This window comes from Cucurbita moschata, unplaced genomic scaffold (genome assembly GCF_002738365.1).
Source record: "Cucurbita moschata cultivar Rifu unplaced genomic scaffold, Cmos_1.0 Cmo_Scf00007, whole genome shotgun sequence".
Taxonomy (NCBI): Eukaryota; Viridiplantae; Streptophyta; class Magnoliopsida; order Cucurbitales; family Cucurbitaceae; genus Cucurbita; species Cucurbita moschata.
The window spans coordinates 2,793,204-2,810,101 of NW_019268523.1; the positions used below are offsets into that span (position 1 = coordinate 2,793,204).

General features: G+C 32.5%; 1 protein-coding gene and 1 long non-coding RNA gene across 5 annotated transcripts; one reads left to right on the top strand and one right to left on the bottom strand.

Moving 5' to 3' along the window:
• The first annotated feature begins 1,500 nt into the window (after positions 1 to 1,500).
• On the top strand, positions 1,501 to 4,357 carry LOC111445647. The gene is made up of 6 exons (XR_002710887.1): positions 1,501 to 1,583; positions 2,401 to 2,495; positions 3,407 to 3,507; positions 3,614 to 3,663; positions 3,811 to 3,891; positions 4,272 to 4,357. It is a non-coding gene; the product is annotated as an uncharacterized LOC111445647 (long non-coding RNA).
• Positions 4,336 to 13,677, bottom strand: LOC111445646 (S-adenosylmethionine carrier 1, chloroplastic/mitochondrial-like). 4 transcript variants are annotated; one of them, XR_002710886.1, is made up of 14 exons: positions 13,605 to 13,677; positions 12,404 to 12,511; positions 10,855 to 10,937; positions 10,350 to 10,426; positions 9,190 to 9,280; positions 8,971 to 9,024; positions 8,800 to 8,895; positions 8,542 to 8,631; positions 8,291 to 8,342; positions 7,486 to 7,547; positions 7,308 to 7,388; positions 6,747 to 6,880; positions 6,473 to 6,542; positions 4,336 to 4,422 (listed from the first exon to the last, which is right to left on the bottom strand). XR_002710886.1 is itself a non-coding variant. In XM_023084157.1 (13 exons), exons 1-12 carry the CDS (start codon positions 13,618 to 13,620, stop codon positions 6,752 to 6,754), a joined length of 939 nt encoding a protein of 312 aa, XP_022939925.1. In that variant the 5' UTR covers positions 13,621 to 13,677; the 3' UTR covers positions 6,295 to 6,535; positions 6,748 to 6,751. The 4 variants fall into 4 exon arrangements, 3 of the variants coding, with proteins under 3 accessions (XP_022939925.1, XP_022939924.1, XP_022939927.1); XM_023084157.1 differs by lacking the exon at positions 4,336 to 4,422 and having other exon boundaries at positions 6,295 to 6,535; positions 6,748 to 6,880; XM_023084156.1 differs by lacking the exon at positions 4,336 to 4,422 and having other exon boundaries at positions 6,295 to 6,542.
• Between the last annotated feature and the right edge of the window lie 3,221 nt (positions 13,678 to 16,898).

Here is a 16,898-nt window from a genome sequence, read left to right on the forward strand (position 1 = left end):
TAATGAGCGAGACCCTTGTATAATGACTCTTATGGAAACGGTTATAGTCATAGTAAAAGTAGGTTGTTACGGTTAAAGAATAATTATAAACATATTCATCAACTAAAAATACTTAATTATATAAATCTTAAAAATAAAAACCAAAATATTCCATAACATAATAAAATAAAATAAATAAGAAAAGTCAACATATGATATAATGGCCACTTATCATAACACGTAACTGACTCTCTTCTTATAATAAAAATTAAATTAATAAAAATACTTTTAAATTTTACATTTCTATTTAAAAAATATCTATAAAATTTTAAAAGTGGGTTTCGTCTATTATTAATGACAATAATTTTTTTTAATTTTTTTAATAAAAGTAAAAGTAATAATGCTAGCCTCAAAATTTTATTAATATTTTGATTAATATATATATATATATATATATATATATATATATATATATTATTTATTTATTTATAGAAAGGGAAAATTTTAAAAGTATGGTTTATATATATATATATATATATATATATATATATATTTTTTTTTTTGGACGAAATTTTATTTTTATTTTTATTAATTTAGTGAAGATAAAAAAAAAATGGTATAAAAAGCCGATTTTAGCGTTTCAGATCACTGACCGCGAAATTTGAAGAGCCATTTGGCTCCAAATTTGTGATCGCCTGAAGCTCACAAAAGGAGAAGGAATGAAGCTTCTCTTGTCGTTCTTACTTCTCTCTGTTACTTCTTCAGTGATACTTCACTTAGCGAGCCGTCCTCGACCGCTCCATTTCGTCAGGTTTCTGCTTTGTTTTCGACGTAATGTTTCATTTTCTTTGTTTATGCCTATGAGAACGCGATGCTTTCTGTTTGGCGGCTGAGACATTGGTGTAACCGAGTAGTTGATGATTTTGAACGTAGGAATTAGTGCTCCGCGAGTTTTATTAGTTCCATACATGTATCTTTTTTACTTTATGTTCCTTCATTACATTTTGATTTGTTTTCTTTGAGAATTGAGGCGTGGAAAGAGTAAGTACGATCCAAAACGTTTGTCGTGCTAACTTTTATTTTGTTCTTCGTTTGATCTGTATTTTAGATTGCGCGTCTCGGACTTTGGATTATTGTGCTTGATCGTTTGATTTGAGTTTGTGTGTCTTCAAACCGGTGGTCAGTTCGTATATGCAGTAGTTTTCAATAGTTGAGGCTTTTTCGTTCTAAATTTGTTCGTTATTCCTTTGTCATGTACAACCTTAGATTGCGCGGCTCGGATTACCAGTTATTGTCTATGATTATTTGAGTTGATTTTGAATGTATTTTTAATCGGTGATGCTGTAGATTTCAATGGTCGTGCACAGGGCGGTTCTGCTAGATTTTTACTCGAGGACAATAAATCTCAAGGAAGGTAGCTAGTCCTTGGTGACTTCCAGTATTTTGTGGTGACTTAAATTTTGCTTTCTGTATTATGTTATTTTGAGGTCTGAAATGTTTGAAAATCTATGTAGTGATAGCATCGTGCAAGCTTTCAATAAAGAGCTTGAGGAGGCCGTTAAAACTCTCGGTCAAAGAGGTAGTAGAATTTCTAGGATATACAAGTAATTCTAAGAGTTGTAATTTCCTTATTACCACGTGAAGTAGGCCTAGTTTGTGTGCTGACGTCTCTCTCGCTTTCCTTTCCTTGCTCTTGGATGCTTGATCACTATTGGAGACACCGTGCAAGGGTTTCCACTGGTAATCATTCCAAAATTTTTGTTCTTATGTTTATTCTAAATCTTCTCTCCATAATATCTATGCTTTTAAGCTGAAATTATCAATATCTGATAAATGCTGTCATCTGATATACAATAGTGGGTAATGGAAATCTCTGACAAGCCAGGCCAGGGAGGCAAAACCTGCATTTAAGGTGAATGGTCTACTACTTGCATATAGTAGTCATGCATGACTGCCCATCAACACACCGGACGGCTTTCATTGGTGAATTTTTTTTCGTCTTCCAGTAAACATTCAGTTATAGGGGAAAAAAGGTATCTCTTGCATGAATGATTGATAATTTGAAACATGAAACTGTAAATTCTAACATTACTGTTGTTATTTACCTGTTCTATGGGGCTATATGCCATGATGAATTGCTAAAGCATGCGTCCATTGTCAAATTTCCGAATTATTAGTCATCTTTGGTCTACTGTTGATATAATAGTTGTCATTGTTGAGTGCCTGTTGACATGGTTGCTCTTTGACTGCATGTACTATCTAGAAAGAAAAATCATAGGGTGAAAAGCAAGAAAGCTCTTCGACTGCATGTACTGTTTATCTGTATGTATGGGCCAAGTGTAGAATTGAATGGAGTATTTTTTATAAAAGCACCTGTGGACTTTCTCGAGGAAGTTTGTAATGATTTTATTTGATTTTCAGTACATAGGTAATGTACATGGAGATGAGCCTGTTGGCTGATAGCTTCTTTTGCAATTTGCTAACTGAATATGTGATAGTACCTGAAGGATCCATTTGTAACTTACATATTGTATCTTTCATTTACATACATATCCCTTCTCGTTCATATTCACCATGTCACATACATCAGTTTTGGACTGAATCTATTAATTGTTGCAATTACATTTCCAAACTCCATTATAGTTTTTTTTTTTCCCTCCTTTGTATTATAATTCCCAGGTTTGAGAAAAGAGATGAACTCACACTTTAAATACAAATGGACTTTTGTTGTTGATTTAAGAATTATTATTATTATTATTATTTATATTTTCTAAGTTTGCACCTGTTATGTCGCTCTCTACTCTCAGCATCCCAAACAGTAGCATATTTTCTTAATTTCAGGATTTTCCCATCCTTTTACCTATGCCAATGCCCGTGAAATGTCTTGTAGTGAGGAATTGCCAAGCAATCAATAAAAAGTGGTCACCTATTCCTATTAGGAATACTTCATATTTCTTGTCATATGAAGAATTTCCGATGTATGGAGTAATCATTACATGCATGGTGTTTCCCCTGAGATCTACCATCTCTTTAGTTTAATAGAGGAATAGGTCGTCTTAACCTCTATGCTGCAGGGGTTCCTCCTTGTCCAATGGCACCACTAAAGGCTTCGGAAGCTTCTTTCCAGGGACCTCCCATGTCTAAAGACGGGTCTTCTTTCCTACCAGTCCATTGCTTTTCTCCTGAGATCAACATTAAATGGCCAAAACCAATTCTATGATGTTATACGTTCACTTAGTGTCAATTCTTTGTCATCAACGATGATGAATATGCACAACACTTGAAAGTGCATTTTAGTATTAATGAATTACTCTCTTTTAATTAAATGGAAATGAATGCTTATATCACATCCATGCGTCATGATTCTGAAGTTAATGAATTGCTCTCTTTGAAAGTTGATTTTAGAATTTACACAAGATTGCTGCAGTTACCCCATATATGGTGGCATGCAAGTCTGGAACTGTATATACGGTGGCTGTTTTGAGTAAACTTCAGAGATTACAGAATAGATGGCCTCCTGATAATGAGGTTGGAGGTGAGTTCAACCCATCCCTGCTTCAATAGAAAGGAATAAAAGACTTGTTATTCCATTACTTTCAATAAAAGACTAGTGATCAATCTGACATACGTGCAGCTTGCTACCATTTTTTAGTACAACAAAAGCTTGTTGCAAGCTTTATTCAGGTACACCTTAGGTGTCTTTGAGTTGCATTTATGTCCTTGAATTGTCTATCTGTCAAACGAATTGGAACTCTTTTCAATGAATTTAAAAGAACGTTGAAGACCTTTGCTTTGTAGCTAAGTTACAAATCATTAATATGTTCTATTCAGACAGGAATACATTGAAGAATTTTTTTCATCAGAGTGGAAGGCCGTTACCTGCAACCATTTCACTCGGGAATAGATTACTCGGTACTTTCAAATCTTTAAATTTTCTCTTTGTTATTCCGCAATTAATTATTTGGGGTTACTTTTTCATTCATTTTGTATTTTAGCCTCTATAACTGCCACGCCTTTTCAGAAAATATGCCTAGGAGGCTAATGGCTCATTACCAGATATTGTTCGTTTTGGTCTGTGACGTATTCTCGTCAGATGACAAAAAATTTGCTAGCAATAGACTTAGGCGGTTGCAAACAATGACAAAAAAAAAAAAAAAAACTTCGATTACGTTTTGAATTTCGTTTCATATTCAATTGAATTAGATTTACACCAAATAAGTTCAAAGGAAAAGGTTGTATATACTGAGAGGTGAACAATCTACCTAATAAATATTCTTAAATTTAATTGACAGGTTAAAGCTAGTCAAAAGTTTGCCGATTCTATCACCTGTTAGCTGCACCAAGACAGAAATACGAAGGTAAGTGCTTCCGTTTCCCTTTTAACTGTTAATGTGTGGTCTTGATCTTTGTGAAGCATGTTGAAATTCTCCATGTCCTATTCTCCTGGGTGAATTTTAAACACAAGATTCCAGGTTAATTAAGATGAATTTCGTATGATATTACTTTTGCATTTACTTGAAACAATGGTCATGATATAGTTTGTGTTTTAGAACTTTTTATTCATCCTTCCTAACCCTTGGCATTACATTTAACGAAATTTAATTGGTCTGTCTCAAACAGATTTTTTCATGAGTGTTTAAAAAACTCGATAACTCAGAGAATTCAATCAACCTAATCCAATCTATATGGTTTGGATTGGTTTATCAACTTATTTAGGATAGGTTGAATTCCTGGGTTATACTCGAATTAGTTTGAGTGGAATCCTACTCACTCAAATTTATTGTTAATTTTTTTAAAAATATTTTTTTGTACTGATACAATTTTTTATGCGTATATTTATGTAAACTTTATTTATCTATATAATTATTTTTTTCGATTATTCCATAATTATTTTATTTAAGTATTGAAATTGAGTTGACATTACATATTTTAACATTTTACTTTTATTAAAAATAAAATTTTGAATAAACGACACTCCATTTAAAAAAAATATTGTTTTTGTTAAAAAAATAACAAATCAAATAATTATGGTTGGTCGAAAAGTTATCTTAACCTCATCCTATCCATCATTATTATTTTTGGACAAAAAACGTGTTATTTGTATTTAAGTTCTGCCTCTTGTTTTAGCATATTGATTTTTTGAATATATATACATATATATATATTGAAGGAAAAGTAGTTTATCATGTGCTTACGACGTAGGACACTGAATATGGTCTACTGTAGACATGAATGTATTACCAGATTCTTTTCTGTTTTATTGTTTGTTTGATAGCGTTAGGACAAAAAAAAACAGGATTTTGAGAAACATAAATCTGTTTTAATAACTACTTTTTTAGTTTTTGAAATTCTCCAACTATTTCCAAAACAAAAAAAAAAAAAACAAGGTCATATTTTGATAATCTTTTAGTTTTTTATTTCGAAAATCATATTTGTTTTCACTTTTTTTACTCGTTTTGGCGAGCTGCTCTCCTTTTAATCACATTTGAATTCTACCACTTTTTTTAGTTTTCAGAATTTGACTTGTTTTTTAAAACTAATAAAGAATGAAAACTAAACACTAACTTAAACAAATGATTATCAAACCACTCCTAATAATAGGGCATTTTCTATCTTGCTAGCTTCAAATAATCTCCTGTCCAAGAATTCACCGTAGTGAAAATTGCTTACCACAAGTGTTTTTGTCAAATATTAATGTAGTGAAAGAGTATTCGAGTGACGTGCTCAGGATTGGTCTTTTAGTTTATTCAAGTACCACAAGTACGATCGCACGAGTCAAGAGGCATTAAGGCTTTAAGCCCATTTCTTGTTTTAGGTATTATTTTCTTGGCTGTTGTTTCAGTATTTATTTGCTTTTTATTTCAGACGAGATGAAATCTAGACTTTCCAAGTGGGGTTTGAAATCGTTTAGTGGGGTCTGAAATCGTTTTATTTTGTTTATTTATTTTAGGTTACTTTTCATTTATTTCCCCCAAACAAAAAAACAAAAATGAAAAATTGGGTGAGTTTATGTTGTATTTCTTTTTAAAATTTCTGTCTGAATTCTTTGATTTTCTGTACCATTTTGTGGTGATCTAGAATTTTAGGTAATTGAAACTGTTGCAATCAAGTAAAAATTACTCCCTCTTTTTCCACCATTTGCTTTAGGATTAAATCTCAGTTTGGTCAATTCTTAGAGCTTTCATCATTTTAGTTTTTTAACTTAAAAATGATTGTTCGTTTTGGGCTCTTAATAATGTGCATTTTGTTACTATTTTGGTACTTAATATTCACTCCCTTAGTACTCACTCAACCAACTTACACACAACTTTAATAGATGTCTACATCATCAAAGTTTCATTATCTATTATTTAAGAGTAAATAAAGTTGAGGGATCTTATGTTCATTTTAAAAGTTTTGGAGAATTTAATTTGAAAAATTGAGTGGGCAAACGAGACTTCGACCTTTGTTTTAAGATTTGTCAAGATGCTTGGAAAGATCAAGGGCTTGATACCTCTAGGATCAATATAAGAAGACAAGTCGTTGAACGCCCCAGTTCCAAACCTGGCCGCGCTTCGCTTCTTCTGTATTCCACAAGTGTAACAAAGCAGTCAGAAGCACTAGATTTAAATGAATCAATTCCAATTTTAAAATGAAATTATGCTTTATCAAAAATGTTATAATTTAAAAAGGAAAACGAGGGGAGGAAGAACAAATGAAAATTAATAGAGGAATCAGGCCCATGTTTAAAGACGAAACAATAAGATGTTAGGCCTTAAAATGATGACCTGCATCATCGCGGCTGGATGGGTTTCTCAGGCACTAGACACCTCTTATTAGCAAGCATCTGCTTTGTTTTTTCAAGAACGCCAAAAAATATAGCGCCTCCTAACCCTATCCACAATACCCTTGGCCCTATGCCCTGCAATAACAAATAGACTCACAATTTATTTGGTTCGTTTTGCAAGGGAGGAAGTTCGTGTCGTTGTATCTCTTCGTCATAGTTCTGGACTCTTAAATAGAGCCGTTTTGAGTGATTTAAGGTTTTGAATCTTTTATTTAATAATTATTATTATACTTATTTGTTATATTATATATATTTGTACCTCTAGATTTTGAAAATTTTAGTTTTTACTCTTCAACTTCCAAATTTTTTTTCCAAAAATACATTTTCAAATTCTATCATTAAAAAAAAAAACTATATTTCAGAACAAACGTTCAAAAGTAAAAAAGAAAATTTTCAAAATTTAAGAGTTTGATTAAAACTTATCTTAAAGTAAAAGAAGAGTACGTAGAATTTAACCTAATATAATAATAGTAATCTCAGGTTTGAAGAACGAGCAACAAACCTTTAAAAAGGCACGTGCTCCTTCTTCCTTCATTATGGTCCTACAACAATCACGAATACCTTGATATTGACTACTTGATCCCTGCGTAATATTAAAAATCAAGTAAGAAAAATGTGTCCACACTTTAAGATGGCTTTCTGCCCCAAAAAAAAGTTGGGAGTAGCACATGAATCAGTACCTGAATCATTAATCTAGTTTTGATCACATCAAGAGGAGTGGTTATAGCCCCAGTAATAGCACCTACAGGGGAAAATGATCCGAAAGGACATTAAGCATTTGAAATAACTAGATTAACCGTTGCAAAGAGAAATAGAACAAAATTTTCAAGATCAACATAATTTAACTCACATAAAACATGTACTCTCAATCAAGAGCTCGGAGGTTTGAATCCTCCACCCCACATGAAGTCAAAAAAAAAAAAAAAAAAAAAAAACCAAATCAAATATTATTTTTCCAATTCCGTGAAAGCAACCTCTTTGGGAGGTTAAACGAAATTCTGCTACATCATAATAGTCTTCTTTTTCACAATGTGTTAAGCATGAAATGCATGATTTGGCTATTTACGTGCGCAACCAGATATCGGTCAAGAATAATTTGGGATCATAAGGTGAGTGCATGTCATTGTGGAGAAAGGGACTAGATTAGAGAAACTGGAAGATGAATATTGCATATTTGTAGATACTAGAAACAGCTCCTAGCCACCTGCACATAACGAGTCCACTTGAAATATTCATAATTTTACGTGCTAAAAGTTTCATGGGACCAATATATGCAATGGTGAATAAGAACAAGATCTGTAAACAATCTTAGTTGGACTGAAACAGAGATAGAAATGAGTAGAGTCCAACTATTCAGTTTATAATGTTCCAAAGATGAACCGATAATGAAGAAAGCATTAAGTGCTTAGAGTTTTGAACGTTATGAAATTCCAGCCCGAACCCTTATAAAAACAAAAGAAGAAAAGATGTCATTCGATGATTTACCAGAAAAGGCACCAATTATAGCATTCTCAGGGTCATTTGGATCTCTTTGCGCCTGCATCAAGATGTACAATATTCATTCTCCTTAACAAAATTGTAAACTGGCCATGAGTTGTTAACATTTCAACTTAACAAAGAATAGTGGATGGAAAAGTAGAAGTCTATTAGTTGATGGAATAAGTTGAAGATTACAAAATCGTCTTTTGGATTATTTTGTTGCATTTGTTCTGAAAGAGAGATTGTATTGAACTTACCGCTAGCTTGTACCCTATCCTAAGTTGTTCGTAAATGCAGAACTGAATGGCATCAAATGGCAAATCTCGTAGTAAGAAAGATCCATACCCCTGAGACATCAATCAAAGAAACAGGAAAGCGATCAATTACCAATATGCAACTACAAGAAAAATATACACCCTCTTTCGCAATAAATTGGTAAAATATTTATCGAATAATGACGGTTAAGGACGTTTGGTGTAATATGAAAAGATCAGTAATAAAGTGATTACTATTACCGCATAAAGGCCTTTAAAACCTTCCCTTGAAACAATAACGTGGACAGCATTCGATGCAGATGCAAAGTGGCTAGTCTGCATCCTTTGCTTAACAACCTGGAAACAATGAACGAATATCGAGCTCAGCAAGCATGGACAGAGTATTGAAATAAGGCAGCTAAATTTAGCTACCTCTGTTGGTACACGGATGATCGATGAAGCCACTCCTCCTATGACACCTGCAGTCTGTAGGTAGCTTGAACACCTATTAAATTAACAAATAAAGAGCTCTATCCAACATTCTGATGCAATAGTTCGCTCTAAAATATCATTGGAAAAAAAAAAGACGGAATGCAACTTAGGGACTTATAGCGTAGCCGAAGGGAAAACATGGTTGGTGGTAAATCTTACCAGATGAGCTAAAGCATTGAGGTTTTCGGGGAGAGAATTGAGCAATTTCTGCTTGGTAGGTTCATATACACCAACGAAAATGGCAGTGGCACTGATAATAGTAAAATTATAGAACATTAAGCACAGACGTCATATGATGAGAAATAAGAACAATTACTGCATTAAAGAACCAACACACATAATTTTAACTATTACTATTTCAATATTTTAATGGATGAACAAGAATTGAAAGTGACTCAATAACAGCCAAAAATCAAAGCACAAAAAGGTCCACGGTGCAATAAATTCTGAAAGCAAGAATTGATGTTTAAACAAATTGATTTTTACTCAAATAAAGACATGCCGTTGCTACAGGCCAAACATCAACATGAACAAAAGAAATCAAAGATTACTTAAAGGTGTTAGGAAAAAAATTACTAGAAACCAGGTTAAAAGGAAAGGCATTTGGAGCGCGAGACATTCTCATCTTCCATACAAACTAATGGATTTTTTCAGTTTCTCATATGATATACTTTCATATTCAAAATCGCATTAGAGAAAGATTTCTGTTCAAGTTAAAACAGAGCTCCGACATTGCAAACATGATACATTTATCATCTTCCATACAAACTAATGGATTTTTTCAGTTTCTCATATGATATACTTTCATATTCAAAATCGCATTAGAGAAAGATTTCTGTTCAAGTTAAAACAGAGCTCCGACATTGCAAACATGATACATTTATCATCTTCCATACAAACTAATGGATTTTTTCAGTTTCTCATATGATATACTTTCATATTCAAAATCGCATTAGAGAAAGATTTCTGTTCAAGTTAAAACAGAGCTCCGACATTGCAAACATGATACATTTATCATCTTCCATACAAACTAATGGATTTTTTCAGTTTCTCATATGATATACTTTCATATTCAAAATCGCATTAGAGAAAGATTTCTGTTCAAGTTAAAACAGAGCTCCGACATTGCAAACATGATACATTTATCATCTTCCATACAAACTAATGGATTTTTTCAGTTTCTCATATGATATACTTTCATATTCAAAATCGCATTAGAGAAAGATTTCTGTTCAAGTTAAAACAGAGCTCCGACATTGCAAACATGATACATTTATCCAACATAGCAGAGGAGATGATGAAAAATATCGTACACTTACGGCAACATCCCAACAAGATTTGCAGCCAACCCAGAATAAAGACCCTTTAGTACAACTTTTCCTCCTCCATGAACAGCCTAGCAAAAACCATGATTGTATAATTCCGAAATCACCAGGTGCTACAGATTCAAAAGCCAACATATGACAGAATTAAAGCACAAAGGCCCCTATAGTTTGTTCGATGAGCATAAGAAAATCAAATGGGTAGAGGGGTATGGATAATGACTTAAGCAAGGGAATGAAGTGCTTCAGCAATAGCATAGTAGAGATCGTATAACTAATCAATCCAGGACAAATAATTTCAATGAAGAAAACAAAAAAATACAAATATCAGTTTCCAAGAAGCAGAACGTTTGAATAGATGAAATAAGAGCACAGCACTTAAAAGTATTAAGTGAACAGAATAATTGCAAAAAACAGTAGAAACCAAAAATTTAAGGATCGTTCTAGGAGCCTAAAAGATATTCACTGTCCAATTGGAAGTAAACTCCGCATATAAGGCTACCTGTAGACGAGTTTTGACTGTATCAATTGGATATAAAGCAGCTTCTACAACGAGGCCAGCAGCACCTCCAGCTACAGCCCCTTCTGCAAAAGTTCATAACAGGAAATTGGGACAATCTTTACAAATTTCAGGCATGTGAAAGAAAATATTTGGATACAATGAGCAACTTCAAACGAAGAAATCACTATCGAGTCATGATCAATAGAATGCTGTTTAAACTGTTCATAGCTTTATGAGATAGTGTGATAGTTAGAACAAACTATTAGAAGCCTTGAAGACTGAAGGGCTTATAATCCTTTGGATAGAGATGCAAAGGAAGGGGAATGATTTAATTGGTCATTTCCATCATATAGATACTGTGTTTCAGGGGAGTTCAAAATGATGACTTCATACACATAATATATTGTACTCAATAATACCATGTTTTGAAACCTGCAACATAAACTAGGCACACAAGCATCATGATGATTCTCAGAGAGTTTGGCTCCTTAGGGACTTTGTCCGTCTCTATGAGAATCTGAAACTACAGAGGTACTGGTTTTCCAAGCACCTGGGAAGTTCCTCTTTTTCTCAGAATTAGTAATATCCTTTTTTTCTTAATGATAAGAATAGTTTCCCTGACAAATGAAGTGAATGGACAAAAGCATACAAGGAACCCAAGGAATTGAAAGTTCCTCTAACATATGCTAATCAAATAAAGCTCATAGTTACAGAAAGAAAGATCTATTCCATGTGAAAAGTTAGTCACCCTTAAGGAAAATTACTCTCCCATAAGACACGTCAACCCCAAAAACACACTTTGATTCTTGATAAGGAATATACTTACTGAATAATGTCTCGTCAGTATTTACCCAAGAAATCCACTTACACATTAAAATTGTTCCTTTGCGAGACAAAAACCCAGTTTGTTTCACAAAGAAATAATACTAATAAGAATAAAATGAGAAAATATTAACTAAATATATGAAGGATTTCTAAAACCTGGTTTAGTAAATCTAGAGTGAGATGTTTGATCTCCCAATGTTGTTCAACTAAAAAAAATATCTATAGAACAACCATCAACTTAAGACTTAAAGGCAACAGTAAAAGTGGAAACATAAAAGTCAAACAACCGAAAATGAAACTTAGAAAGACAAAAAAAAAAACTGAAATTTAAATCTAATTTTAAAGAAAGAAATTTAAGAAACTAAAACTTAAAATTAAGTATAATTAAAAGAAAAAACTCATACAATGCTGCCTCTGGATAATAGAGAGAAACGCTCATTTAGTAAAATATTATTACTACATTTTTGTATGGAACCTTAAATTTTACTTCCTCCTTGGGTGTGTTCAATTCGAGTAATCAAATAATTAGCGCAAGCTGAGCCATGCTCCAGTATAGCATGCTCTGAGAGTGTTTCCTTCCATTATATATGTTCTTACTATCATTCAAGCATGTCTCTGCATATTGTGCACTGAGACTTAAACTGTGTACATCAGATCAATCATATGGAATGCTTAAAAGTTAACCACGACTTCGTTCAAGTTTAATAAATTAAATAATACCTACCATATAAGGTACGTACAAAATCAAACTCCTTATTTTCTCCGACATTAAGTGTTGCAGAAAACTTGACGGCCTTATTTTTATCGTCTTTCACCTCGTGCACCAAAATATCTGTATGATAAATCAATTTTTCATTACAAACTGAACCAGAAGTACGAAGAAATTAAGTGAAAATAATAATGCTTATTAAAATGATAACAAGGTTAGATAAACTGTTGGAGCTTGAAGCGATGATTATCGTAAGCAAGCAAAAATTCCACAAGGACCCAAGCCTCGAAGCTTAAAATTTATTTCGATTACTGACAAGCAATCAGTTCATTCGAAACAAAAATTCAGCAACAAGCTTTGACATGATCGTGCCAGGTAAAGCACAGAATTCATGGACTTCGGAATCTCGTAAAAGAAACGGAAGCAACGGAACGGCAGCTAAAAGTCTCGAAGTTATTATAAGCATTCTTAATGATTTCGTTAAGGACGAGAATCAAGCCAAACTTGACCATAAGCAGCAGGATGGAGTCCGATTCTCGGTTGACTACTGAAAATAACTGAGAAACTAATAAACTCCAAACTGAAATATTCGGATCAGTAAAAGAGAACCTCAAACAAGGATTTCGTGTTCGTGGAAGAAATCTTAGTTTCATTACCGCCGTAAAGTAAAAGCTCCTTCACGACATTTTATTCCTATCAGGAAATAACAAATTACTCGTACAGCGCGTTCTTAAACAACGCTAAATAATAACTACGCTAATCGACGACTACTTTCGTCGTCTACATTCATCAAGCAACGACGAAACTCAAGTTCATCAAAATTGTTCCAGAACAAACTTATGATGGCAGTTCCAGTCCAAGCCAAGAAAAAAAAAATACAAAAACAATAACGAGTTAAATTTTCAGATTATTGGCGGCGCGATACAGATCGAAGTGAACAAAAATCTCCACATCGATACTATCTCGTTTCGATAATGAAAACACGAAATGGAGAAATCAATACAAGAACGAGAGTGAAAAGTGAGAAAATATGAATTGCTCTAGTGAAATTCCTGTTAGCAGACAGAGAGCGACAAGAATCAATGGCAGCTCGTTCGCTTTCGCCATTAACGAATAGCTAAACTTCAAAACTTCACCATTTTTTACAGCAAGAAAGAAGAGACGGAGATCAAACGACAAAAAGAGATCGAATAAGATGATTTTCGTAAAAAATTACCAGGTGAATCTCTCATTCTGGCTGAATTCTTCTGAAGAGTGAAGAGTGGAGACCCGACGCGCCAAATCCATTCAAAGAACGAGAAAGAGGGTTACATCTCAGTTTATATACTTCTGGACACTGGCTTTACGGCCCATTTTTTCGTCGTCGAAACAAAAAAATTCCAACTAATTTTGTTATTTATATATTTTCATTCCGTGCGATAGTATGATATTGTTGAGCATAAACTCTCATTGCTCTATTTTGACTTTCTAAAGTGTAGCAATGGAAAGAGTATTCTTTGATTATAAACTCATGATCATTCTCTAAATTAGCAAGGTAGAACTTTTATCATCCAACAAATATAACCATATCCTTAATTCTCAATACAAATTTTTATAACCACGTAAATCATAATTTATATATATTTATTTTAATAATTTTAAAATTCTGCTGTTCAAAATTAAACGCTTAATTTTGTGAATTTTTATAATTGAGTTGTAGAAAATAAATATGTAATTTGTTGGTGTCGATAGTAACTATCAATTATTTTAAGTACTTTTTAACTGTAATTCCATGTTCTAATTATCGCTCTCATTCAAATACAATTTCAGTTAATTAATATATCATTTCTTCTTAGCCTCTCAAATTTCGAGATTTGATCCATCGTCAACTCAGTCAAATCTTTTTGCTTGCTTGTTTTAATTAGACAAACTTTAACTGATTTGATCCTATTTTGCACCTGCTACTCTACAAAATTTGACTTTTTATCAATAGGTTGGGTAGCGTAGCAAAGTTAGAAGAGCAACTCTATCGATATCACTTTATATCTAAAAAAACACATAAGAGAAATAAATACGTCGTTTATTGCCTCGTGGGCCAAAACAAATAAGCCCATTTCATATAAATTGAACTTTGGGATTATTGTCACTTATGATCTAAAAAAGTGGCGTAAGTGTTTGTCAGATCATAATTCAACTAATATCGATGTATAATTTCGACTGAGATATCAAATGTTCAAATCTCCACCATTTAATATGGTATAAATTTCATCGTTAAAAAAATTATTTTTATTAGACCCAATAAAATAAATCCCTAAATTTTCAAATATTATGTTAGACGCATTCAACATTAATTACAAATAAACCAACATAAAATTCTAATATATATATATATTCACGAGTTTTAAAAAATAAAAAAAAAAATCAATTTATCGGATAAATATTTAAAAAATATTTTTGAGTTCTAATTTTTTTTTATTAATAATTGAACTTTTTAATAAGTTAAACAACACTTAATTTTCTATTAAAAAATACATTATTGTAAAAAAAAACAATAATAATCCAGAACTTTTAAATGTAAAAATAGAAAGTTCGTAAATAATTTATGAGAGGTTGATATATAGCTTTGTTTATATATTGATGGTAACATATTTTAAAAAAAAATTAATTATAAAGTTACGTAGTGTTACAGTAGTGTGGATATTTTTTAAACATAATATAGATGGTAAAGATATTTTAAATTAAAAAAAAATTGATGTATTTTTAAAAAAATTGATGTAATTAAAAAAAAATTAATATAGATGGTAAAGATATTTTATAGTTATATTTTAGATAAGTTACAAAGTGTATAGTTATTTTTATTAATTTAACTTAATTTATTTTTATTAAAAGGCGTGTAGAGCCCACCTACCAATTCACATAAATTGTCGTCTCCACGTGATTAAATAGGAGAGCTCCACGTAATGCATCATTGAACCAAACGTCCAAATTATAATAATTAGAAAAAAAGGGAAATTATACTTTATTTTCTCACCGAACAAGAAGGATGCGTATTGGCTACTGGCACCTGGCAGTCTATTGGAAGGCAAACGAGGCCCTCCGTTATTTGTGCGCTTTAGTTATCTTGGACCGTCCAACCTTTTTCAGTTTTCTCGACAGCGACAGTTCATAGGTCACGGTCACGGCCATTAAACGGCTCAACGTGTTCGCTTCTGGTCGTGACACGTTTCTTATTCTTCATTCGCCTATCTTTTCTTTGGACCAAACGACGGTGAGTCACCGATCCTGTCGTCTGATCAAACGGGAATATAATGATTTGGTTTGCGCTTTTCTTTCCCGTTAACCGTTTCGAACAAGCTTGAAGCTATTAAAATCGATCGCTTTCTTTTTTAATATTTGGAAAAAATTCACTTTTGCTTTATAAATTTGTTAATATTAAATTTGAATTTACATAATGTATATCAATTCATTTTTTAAAAATATATTTATAAATGGTATTATAAAAATAATATTGAGTTTAACCTCGAATATAAATTAAATAAAAACTAAATATTCTCGTAATCTTATTTTGGTCAAAGCTAAGTTGAAAAAGATGTCTGTACGTTTACTCTCCATGATTTGTTTGAACACGTGTTTTATAGCGTTTGGTTGAATATTCTATACCCTACCAAAATCTCTTTTAACTTCACTCTCACCGGGCCATCGTCGACTGCCAACCACCAATTCTAGTCGCCTATGCCCACCAACGGTTATCGCCCACGTCAAGCAACCACCACTAGTATCGGTGTCCAACAATTTGGGCTGGTAATCAAAATAGTGATCAGTGACTAGCAGACACTTTGGTGATGGATTATTTGTCAATAGTATATGATTTGGATTGTTTGACGTGACATGTGTACTGCGAGAAACAACTAATGGTTGACGACTATGACATCAATTGAGACTATGATCGTTGACCAACAACCACTTTTGCGATTGATGGTTTGTGATCGTGGATCAAAACTAACAATTGACAACTATTGTTTGACAACGACTATCAACCGCCACTTCTCGCCGATAGCTAGTAACAAACGACCGATTTGGAAATGATTGGTGGTCAACGGTCCTGGTCACCAATCATCGATACTAATCAATGGTCACCAACCAAGGTTGTCAAAGTGGTTGTTAGTTACCGATCTTCACTCTTGATGTCCACCGACAATTTGGCGACAAAACTAACGACCATCGACTACTCTCAATGACCAACTTCGACAACTACTTAAAAGTGAATTATTAGTTCATAGTAATTAATACTCATTCTTTCATGTAAATTCACGTTAATATACAAGTTGCGAGTACAAAAGTAAACTAAATAATCTGAAGATAAAAACGCTTTTCAAAAAATATAATCAAACGTATGAATATTTTAGTTGTGAATAACATTTTTTTAACGTCCCATGTGTATCGACAAATTATCGAGATTTTCTTTAATAATTTTTTAAAAATTTTCTTAAAAGAATATTAATATATAAAAAAAAAAAAAAAAAAAAAAAAA

Coding starts and splice junctions, on each gene's coding strand:
- LOC111445646 (XM_023084157.1), bottom strand. Junction 8,896..8,970: donor TCATCCGTGTACCAACAGAG/GTAGCTAAATTT, acceptor CATTGTTTCCAG/GTTGTTAAGCAAAGGATGCA. Junction 6,881..7,307: donor GAGCACGTGCCTTTTTAAAG/GTTTGTTGCTCG, acceptor TTGTTATTGCAG/GGCATAGGGCCAAGGGTATT.